Raw genomic sequence first — 10,799 nt, forward strand, 5'->3', positions numbered from 1 at the left:
CACCCCCCCCCCCCCCCCCCCGCCCTGTTAAACGTTGGGATTGTGTAGCTGCTCAAACCCATTGGGAGGGTCAGAACAATAAGGCCACATTGCAAATCCCAGCAATCCTCAGCAGTAAGATACTGAGGGATATTGGGAGGTGGGCATCAGGACCTGTTTGTTCTTGGTGATGAATTGAAAGGCTCTGCATTGTAACCTGGATACGGAATTTCTGGAATGGGGCAATGGGTGTGTTTATTTAGGTGATTGGCAGGGGGAGTGACTGCAGTTTACAATTAAGAGCAGTTGTGAGCGGGCGGCGCCAGCAGCAGCTGGATGCTGAAGGTTTCTGCCTGTTCGCTTCACCCTGTCTCAGTGCCATGGACCCCCTGTTGTAGGGATGACAGCAGAGGGTCAGCAGTCTCCCTCGCCAGCCGCCTGTGTGGTGAATGGGGAGAAGGACTCGGCCGCCCACCCTGGCGAGCCTCTCCGGGGGAGGAGGCGCAAGCGGCCCATTCAAAAGGGGAAGCCCCCCTACAGCTACATCGCTCTGATCGCCATGGCAATCGCCAACTCCCTGGACAGAAAGCTGACCCTGGGCGGCATCTACAGGTTCATCACTGAGCGCTTCCCCTTCTACCGGGAGAACCCCAAGAGGTGGCAGAACTCCATCCGACACAACCTCACTCTCAATGATTGCTTCATCAAAATCCCCCGCGAGCCAGGGCGGCCGGGCAAGGGCAACTACTGGGCACTCGACCCAGGGGCTGAGGACATGTTCGAGAGTGGCAGCTTCCTGAGAAGGAGGAGGCGGTTCAAGAGGTCAGAAACCTCCACCTACCCGAGCCTCCTGCAGGACCACAGCATCTTCGCTCCAATGCAAGTAAGCAGATCCCACACAAGACCCATCTACGCCAATGTGAGCTACCCTCCCCAGCTTGCCCCCAGTGCCCCTCTCCATTACTCCCCGCCCCCCTCGGCCTTTTCCAGCACCCAGTCCAGGGTGTTGACCTTCAACAGCCTGGCTTCGGGGGCAGACATGAGCCAGCACCCCCCTAGCCCATGTCCAGCAGAACTCAGCCCTGCTTATAACAACTTTGGAGGCACAGCTTACCAGACTCAATGCTGCAATGGAGCCATCTATTCCAACGCTGTGCCTTACACCTACATGGGAGCCAATCCACGTCTCCCCATGAACCAGTCGACTTGCTGTACAGCCACCGGCCAAATGTATGGCGCCTCCAGCCGGCTGTCCATCCCTCCCTCCCCGGCAACTAATGAGTCCATGGAGCACTTTGGACAAATCTCTCCAGCCCACTTTCCACCCCTACGACAGTATAGCAGCAACGGGCCGAACAACTGCACAAATGCACACATCAGGCACGCATCTTACTGCGGAAACGTGGACGGGGCTGATTATTCCACTTAAAACAAAATAACAAGCTTCAGATTCTTCCAGGTGAGTCCCGCCATGAACCAAGTGAAACTGCATCGCCCCAAGAATTAAATCAATTTGACATCTTATCCTGGTGCCAAATGTCAAGACGTTAATCATTGACCTTAATGTGCACACCTTTAAACACTTGTAAAGTTGTGTCTGCACTCTTTGCATTTTGAGCTGTATATTTTCTAAAGAGAACTTACTCCAGCAGTATTGACTCTGAGGGCTGTGTGTGTGTGTGTTTCCTCTCGCTTTATGCTCGCCACTTGGGACAGATTGTGCACGATTTGGGGAATGGAGTGGGTGCTCCTGGACACTTACTGCCTTCACGCCGACTGAGCAGTTTGCCAACATTAGGCAACAATCTCTTTTGAGATGGACACGGCGAGAGACGATGTCTAACTTTGATATGAAGCTGGCGTCAGCAAACTCTTCAAGAACAAGCTCAACAAACTAAAAACACCGAGTGAAAGTATTCGCAAATAATTGGTGGGAAATTCGACACCAATTTGGAAAGTAAATCTCAATGTTATCACTCGACCAGGGTGAATACATCAGAGTTTGTGAAGGTTGCGGATTTTGCAATACCCTAGATTGCGTCTACATTTATTCTCTCGCATCGATGGTGTCAGTGCGTTGGGGGGAGTTTTATATTGAAAAAGTTACATTGAGATGTGATCATTCACATATCGTTTGCATTTGGAAACGGTCACATCACTCGCAAAGGGACCAGGATTTGCAGCAAACCAACCGGATTCAGTGGACTGTGTAAATGCAAGGATTCGGGCTGGCCAAAGGACTGTTGTGAATTTTATTTTTACAGGATAATGATTGTAAATCTTTTTAAATCGGGTTTATCTCAAGCGCTAAATCTCCTGGGGTTTGGGGACTACACCACTGACTTGTGTAAAGAAAAACTTCGGTCTTTAGAATTGCAAGATGCTTGTTAGGACAGTTGGGATGTAAGTTGGATATTGTAACACGTTATTAATGATGCACAAAACGCACGGGACAATAAGATGTGCTTTGCGTTTCGAGTGGGATGTTCTTTCCAAGAATTAGGTGGAGTTACGGGGATGGGATGGAAGTGTGGGCTTAAGTGGGGTGCTCTTTCCAAGGGCAGGTGCAGACTCGATAGGATGAATGGTCTCCTTCTGCACTGTAAATTGTATGATTCCATGATAATTTAGAGTTTACAATGCATAAGGAGGTCATTGGGCCCATCGGGTCTGCACCAAAAATGGGCACCCTGCTCAGGCCTCCCCCCGAACCCCATAACCCAACCTAACCTTTTTAGACACTAAGGGTTAATTTATCATGTCCAATCCACCTAACCTGCACATCTTTGGACTATGGGAGGAAACCGGAGCACCCGGAGGAAACCCACGCAGACACGGGGGGAACGTGCAGACTGCGCACAGACAGTGACCCGCGGCCGGAATTGATACAATCCTCAACTCAACTTTCCCATCCTATCCCCATAACCCTTGATAGCACAGTAGTTAGCATTGTTGCCTCACAGCTCGATTCCGGCTCAGGTCACTGGGAATCAGGGGTTACAGGGAGAAGGCAGGACAATGCGGATGAGAAAATATCAGCCATGTTTGAACGATGGAGCAGACTCGATGGGCCAAGTGGCCTAATTCTGCTCCTATGTCTTATGGTGTTATGTCTGTGCGGAGTCTGCACTTTCTCCCCGTGTCTGCGTAGGTTTCCTCCGGGTGCTCCGATTTCCTCCCACAGTCCAAAGACATGCAGGTTAGGTGGATTGGCCGTGCTAAATTGCCCCTTAGTGTCCAAAAAGGTTAGGAGGGGTTATTGGGTTTCGGGGATAGGGTGGAGTTATGGGCTTAAGTAGGGTGCTCTTTCCAAGGGCCGGTGCAGACTCGATGGGCTGAATGGCCTCATCCTGCACTGTAAATTCTATCATTTACTGATTAAAAATCTGTCTGTCTCAGCGTTGAAAATAGTTAATACACAGCCTGTACAGCTCTTTATGGCAAATAATTCCATAGATTCACTCCCCTCTGACAGAAACATTTCCTCATCCTCTCTGTTTTAAACGGGTGACCTCTAACTCTCAGATTATGCCCTCAGATCCGATCCTGCCCACCCTCACCTCACAGAAAGTAAAGGCACCTGCCACAAAATACACTAATATACAAAATGGCAGAGTGCTTACACATTGAGCAACTTTTAAATTTCTACTTTGCATAAAGTTGTGAGAGGCTTAGACCCACCATTAGCCTGTCGATAAACACTCACCGCAGAGTTGATTAACAAGTGGGGGTCACACATGGGAAAACGTTTATCTCGGTGTCAATGCTTTTTCAAAATGGTGATTGCATTAAGAATATCTTTTTTGTTAAATAAAGTGTTCATTTCATAAAAAAGACCAGATTATTTTCAAAATGCTTACGTTTTGTTTTCTTGCCAACCTCACTCACCTCGGGTCTTCCAAGACAGTCTCCTGCCTCACTCGGCATCTCCTCGAGCTGGTAAGGCTTCATACGGCGCCTTGTACCTCATTGTTGCTGGCTGGCCTGCCCTTGGTTCCTGGATTGAGAAATCAGATGGCTGCACATTTTTTTTTTCGAATGTAAAACACAGGATCTTCTGCTTCACGGTTTCTCCCTGCTTGTGGTTCCCTTTTGCTCCTCGCCCGTGCACACCTCAACGTTCAGACCAGTGTGTTTTCCTGCTCTAAGAAGACTCAACCAAACAGAGTTTGATGTCGCTCTGCATTGCTGGCTGACAGGCTAATTTTTGAGCCGATCAGCAAATGTAGCGTTATCAACCTCTGATTATAGCCCACCGGCATGGTGCTGCCCCCCCCCCCCCCCCCCCCCATCCTCATTGGTTGGGTCCCTGTTCCTCGGCACAATGTGTTTCATTGTAAATCCACCTCTGCCACACCCCAGTCTTTAGTCCACTTTCTTGAACAATTGGAGTCAGTGTGGTTAGAGTGTTCCTGTGGTTCTGTTAGGGAGTTCCAGGAGTTTGACCCAGTGACAGTGAAGATATATTTCCAAGTCAGGATGATGTGTGGTTTGGAGGGGAACCTGCTGGTGATGATGTTCCCATGTATCAGCTGCTTTTCTGGGTGGTAGAGGTCACGGGGCTCGAAGGTGTTGTTGAAGGAGCCTTGATGAGTTCATGCAGTACATTTTGTAAGTGTTACACATGGCTGCTACTGTGCGTCAGTGGCTGAGGGCGCAAATGTTTAAGATGGTGGATGGAAGCAGGCTGCTTTTTCTGGATTGTGTTGTGTTTCTCGAGTGTTGTTGAAGACGCACTTTCCACACAAATGGAAAGTGTTCCATCACACTCCTAACTTGTGCCTTGTAGACGGTGGATATGCTTTTGGAAATCAGGAGGCGAGTTATTCAGCACAAAATTCCCACCTTCTGACCTTCTCCTGTTGCCTTTATATAGCCAGTGCAGTAAAGTTCTGGTCGATGATAACCCCCAGGATGGTAATGGTGGGAATGTGAAGACTTATTATTAATACCAATGAATATTAAGGGGAGGTAATTAGATTCTCTCTTGATAAATGTCATCATTGTCTGGCACTTAAGTGGTACAAATGTTACTTGCCACATCAGTCCAAACCTGAATATTGTCCCAATCTTGCTGCATATGTTCATGGGCTGCTTCAATATCTTAGGAGTTGTGAATAGTCTGAACATTGTGCAGTCATCAGTGAAAATCTCCACTTCTGACATTATGATGGAAGGAAGGTCATTGATGAAGCAGCTGAAGATGGTTGGGCCTAGGACAGTACCCTGAGGAACTCCTGCAGTGATGTCTTGGGTCTAGGATGATTGACCTCCAACCAGCACAACCATCTTCCTTTGTGTGAGGTATGATGTCAATCAGTGGAGATTCCACCCCCCCCCCCCATCCCACCCCATTATGCAAATTGTCTGGAATATATTGAAATACGATGATATATATTTCAGCTTTTTGGTATTTATTTTCTGTTACAGACAGATTACTGAGAGGGAAAAGACCTACAAGTTGAACAGATTGTGTTGTTCTGTATGTAACATACTGCAGAGTGTTGATTCTAAGTCCGTTCCTAAAAGATGCTGCATATAGAACCATAGAATCCCTACTGTGCAGAAAGAGGCAGCACCGACACTCTGAAAGAGCACTCCAGAGAACGTGCCAACTCCACAGTCACCCAAGGCCAGAATAGAACCCGGATCCCTGGTACTCTGAGGCAGATGTGCTAACCACTGTGATTGTGTCTTACCCTGAGTATAAACAATATCAGAGATCCCTTTATTGGTTGAAAAAAGGTTTGTTTCGGTTCTCCCTCCCCCCATTCTTTCATGGGATGTGAGTGTCACTGGCTAAGCCAGCATTTGTTACATATCCCTCATTGCCCTTGAGACAGTGGTATTGAGCCGCCTTCTTGAACCGTTGCAGTCCATGTGTTGTAGGTACACCCACTGTGCTGTTAGGTAGGGAGTATTATGATGGAATATTTATATATTTTATGAAAAAAATCTGAGATACACAGGTGATGTGTCAAAACACTTTTAGCCAACGTATTGTCGTTATTGAATACCAGATCACTGAAATGTTAATATCTGGAAATTTCTCTCAGGCGATTGTTTGTGTTTTAACATTTTGTGACTGAAAAATTATACACGGTGTGACTCGATATACCGCAAAAAAGGACCTCAAACTTGCGGGAATATATAGTTTGAATGGCAGATATGTGTTCGCTTCAGGAATATCAACTTAGCTGAACGACAATAAGATATAACTGTTGCACAACGCCCTACCTACTTTTATTTGTAATTTTTTAAAAAAACAATCCAAATTTGTTTTGTAATCATATTTTATTTCTTCCTCTGGTTAAACAATAGAAATGGTCAAAGTTCTATAACTATACACCAGTGTAATGTTGGTAAAATGGAAGCGAACTGAAAAGATCTGTTGATCAGGCAGGCATCTTTTAATGTCAAATACTGATCATGAGCTGATTTCCAGTTTTTATTATTTGTAATTGTATATTTAGTTAAATGCAGAATTAAGGTTTGAACTTTTGCGGATAAAAAAAATGGTTTACAGGCTTTAATGGTTAAGAGGCACTTTTGTTACTTGACAATTCTACATTTTTAATAAATCCAGGTTATTGCGATTTTAACAGAGTATTGAAGATTTTTTCTTGTATAGTTTATAAGGATTCACAGAATCACAGAAAAATAAAGTGCAGAAAAGGCCCTTCGGCCAAGAGTCTGCATCGCTGCATGAAAGGCACCTGATTTGCCAATCCGAATCCCATTTGCCAGCACTTGGCCCATAGCCTTGAATGTTCAGATGTGCCAAGTGCTCATCCAGGTACTTTTTAAAGGATGTGAGGCAACCCGCCTCTACCACCCTCCCAGGCAGCGCGTTCCAGACCCTCGCTACCCTCTGGGTAAAAATGTTTTTCCTGAAATCTCCCCTGAACCTCCCGCCCCTCACCTTGAACTTGTGTCCCCTCGTAACCCACCCTGCTCCCTATCCACCCTGTCCATGCCCCTCATAATCTACACCTCAATCAGGTCGCCCCTCAGTCTTCTCTGCTCCAGTGAGAATAACCCAAGCCTATCCAACCTCTCTTCATAACTTAAATGTTCCATCCCAGGCAACATCCTGGTGAATCTCCTCTGCCCCCCCTCCAGTGCAATCCCATCCTTCCTATAATGTGACGACCAGAATTGCACACAGTACTCCAGCTGTGGCCTCACCACTACTCCAACATGACCTTCCTTGATTTTGTAATCTAAGCCACGATTGATAAAGGCAAGTGTCCCATGTGCCTTTTTCACCACCCTATTAACCTGCCCTTCTGCCTTCAGAGATCTATTTACAAACACGGCAATGACTCTTTGTTTCTCAGGACTTCCCAGCTTGGTGCCATTCATTGAATATTTCCTTGTCAAATTGCTCCTTCGTAAATGTAATACCTCACACTTTTCAGGATTAAATTCCATCTGCCACTTTTCTGCCCATTTGACCATCCCGTCTATATCATAGAACATAGAACAGTACAGCACAGAACAGGCCCTTCGGCCCTCGATGTTGTGCCGAGCAATGATCACCCTACTCAAACCCACGTATCCACCCTATACCCATAACCCAACAACCCCCCCCCCCCCCAACCTTACTTTTTAGGACACTACGGGCAATTTAGCATGGCCAATCCACCTAACCCGCGCATCTTTGGACTGTCTTCCTGTAACTTTCTCAGCCTCACTGTTAACCACCCGGCCTATCTTTGTGTCATTGCCTTATTTTACTAAAGTCTGCACTCCCCCAATCCAAAACCCTTTTCTGCAATTTGTCTATTTCCTTGTCCATAACAAACTTAAATTGCACCATGTTGTGGTCGCTATCACTATAATGCTCCCCCACTATCACAACCACCACCCGTCTGGCTTCATTCCCCAACATTAGGTACAGCACTGCACCATCCCTTATTGGACACTCCACACATCAAGCTAAAAAGTTATCTTGTATACATTTTACAAACTCTGCTCCATCTAAGCCCATAACATAATGACTATCCCAGTTAATGCTGGGAAAGTTGAAATCATCCACTATAATTACCCTATTATTATTTTTACACACTTCTGCAAATTGTGCACAGATTTGCTCCTACATCTCCCGCTGGCTATCTGGGGGTCTAAGGATTGGATGCGAAGATTTCTTTTCACATTTGCGAATAGCCTAAGAATATTTATTGGCATTTATGATCGCAATTCAATTCAGCACATTGAGCTGAGGCACTGAAATGGGATCCCCAATGGCCAGAGTGATTGCAAACCGGAGTGTATCAGTTGTAAAACTCAATCCAGAAAGATTTTGTTTTTCAGAGGGACTGTGGTCAAAGTAATATAATAATCTTTATGGTCACAAGTAGGCTTACATTAAAACTGCAAAGAAGTTACTGTGAAAAGCCCCTCGTCGCCACATTCCAGCGCCTGTTCGGGTACATGGAGGGAGAATTCAGAATGTCCAATTCGCCTAACAGCACATCTTTCGGGACTTGTGGGTGGAAACCGGAGCGTCCGGAGGAAACCCACGCAGACACGGGGAGAATGTGCCGACTTTGCACAGACAGTGACCCAAGCCGGGAATCAAACCTCGGACGCTGGCGCTGTGAAGCTAGTGCTAACCACTGTGCTGCCCACTACTTTCAAGTGTGTGGAGGCACAAAGCTCAACACGGTCTGGATTCACAGGTTTGTAGAAGCAATACATTCTCGGAGATGCTGAGTTTGTTGAAAGGTTAAAGATTTCATCCATCTTCATGTTTTCATATTATTGTGAGGTGTAGATATTTCCGTGACATTTTCTTTCTTATGCTTTGTCCTATTTACCTGCTGTCTGTTGGGAAACAGGTTATACCGGTTGATTAAGATTTCTTTAAAATTCGTCCCAAATCATTAAAAGATTTAAGATTCATTACATCTTTCTTAACAATAAGACTGTTGTAATGCCACGTTAGATAATTGTTACTGGAGGGAATTTCTAAATAGAAACAGAGTTAATTATTTAAACAAAACCTGGTGCTTGTTAGGCTGTTTACAGAGGTGAATGTTAAATTATGAAATTAATTGATAGCAGAACATAGAACATAGAACAGTACAGCACAGAACAGGCCCTTCGGCCCTCAATGTTGTGCCGAGCCACGATCACCCTACTCAAACCCACGTATCCACCCTATACCCGTAACCCAACAACCCCCCTTAACCTTACTTTTATTAGGACACTACGGGCAATTTAGCATGGCCAATCCACCTAACCCGCACATCTTTGGACTGTGGGAGGAAACCGGAGCACCCGGAGGAAACCCACGCACTCAGGGGGAGGACGTGCAGACTCCACACAGACAGTGACCCAGCCGGGAATCGAACCTGGGACCCTGGAGCTGTGAAGCATTTATGCTAACCACCATGCTACCCTGCTGCCCTTTTTTGATGACCTTTTTTGGAAAGGGTTGCCTTTACTAAATTATGATCAATGATTGTTACTTATTCAAAGAGTTGCTGTAATTTTTAAGAGTGAATCTTTCCCTGTTATTCTTAAATGATTTCCTTTTTTAAAAAATGAATCTCCTTCAGTAACTATTCCAATTTTATCAATGAATATTAGAGGCAGCACAGTGGTTAGCACTGATACCTCAAGGCACCGAGGTCCCAGACTCGATCCCAGCTCAAAAACAGAAACTGAGCCTATAGAACACATTAAAGAGGTGCATGGTGGTACAGTGGTTAGCATTGCTGCCTCAGGGCGCCCAAGGACCCGGCTTCGATCCCGGCTCTGGGTCACTGTCCATGTGGAGTTTGCATTCTCCTAGTGTTTGCGTGGGTTTCGCTCCGACAACCCAAAGATGTGCAGGTTAGGTGGATTGGCCACGCTAAGTTGCCCCTTAATTGGAAAAAATGAATTGGGTACTCTAAATGTATTTTTTTTAAAATCAATGAATATTAGTACTGAGTGACTTTATAGGGTTCCAATTAAAATAACCATGTTGTAGGATCTTATCCAGAATTTAATGAGAATTTTGAACATTTTGTTCCGGACACCGATGTTTGCAAGAATCGCGGTTACTCACTGTTGAATTATTTTCAAAGAAATCTATCCTATTGCATAACTTTAGTAAAAAGATAGTGAAACAAAGATTTGTTGTGGCCAATGACACCTTGCATTTATATACCTTTAACCAAGTAAAAAGTGCCAAAGGCTTCAGGAGCACTATAAGACAAGCAGAGTGAGATATTTGAATAGGCACCAACAACTTGTTTTTTAAGGAATATCTTAATGCAGGATATAGAGGCAGTGAGGTTTCAGGAGGGAATTCAGAGCTTAGGGTCCAGGCAGCTGAAGGCACTGACATCAGAGATGTAATCGGGGGCGTTGCAAGAGGCCAGAATTGCAGGAGCAGAGAACACGGAGTTATAGAACTTAAGTCTTGAAAAACAGGGAGGTAAATAGCTATTTAATTAGTCAGCACTTTGTCAGGTTGATTTGGGCTCTTAAATGCAGTTATCCCTCTGTGATTGTAATGGATTTGCTACCATCGCCAGCTCCCTCTGATGGAAGGAAATTACAGCTACACTGATTCTGCACCCTGGGCTGTCTTCAGATATGGTGCTGAGCTATAATTTTCTGGTCATTCTCCATCTCAGTAGCAAAGGGCCGAGCTTACCCCTGATCTCACTGTCCACTGCCTTTCCCGGCAAGGGACTGCCTTCCTGGCTGTCGAACAGTAAGCCCAGGGTGATTTGAAGCTGGTACAAGCCCCTGCAACTGATGTCTGAGAGACGGCAATGTGTTTAAACCGCACAGCCTTGGCCACAGGGGCTCGCTTGACT

The 10,799-nt window shown here is 45.7% G+C and overlaps 1 protein-coding gene across 1 annotated transcript; it reads left to right on the forward strand.

The window, feature by feature from the left end:
• Positions 1 to 288: 288 nt before the first annotated feature.
• On the forward strand, positions 289 to 1,472 carry LOC119970068 (forkhead box protein E1-like). The gene has a single exon (XM_038804053.1). The coding sequence runs from the start codon at positions 380 to 382 to the stop codon at positions 1,406 to 1,408; it is 1,029 nt and encodes a 342-aa protein (XP_038659981.1). The 5' UTR covers positions 289 to 379; the 3' UTR covers positions 1,409 to 1,472.
• Positions 1,473 to 10,799: the final 9,327 nt, after the last annotated feature.

The sequence above is a fragment of the Scyliorhinus canicula genome, chromosome 8 (genome assembly GCF_902713615.1).
Source record: "Scyliorhinus canicula chromosome 8, sScyCan1.1, whole genome shotgun sequence".
In the NCBI taxonomy this organism is placed as follows: Eukaryota; Metazoa; Chordata; class Chondrichthyes; order Carcharhiniformes; family Scyliorhinidae; genus Scyliorhinus; species Scyliorhinus canicula.

Coding starts and splice junctions, on each gene's coding strand:
- LOC119970068 (XM_038804053.1), top strand. CDS start 380: ATGACAGCAGAGGGTCAGCAGTCTCCCTCGCCAGCCGCCTGTGTGGTG.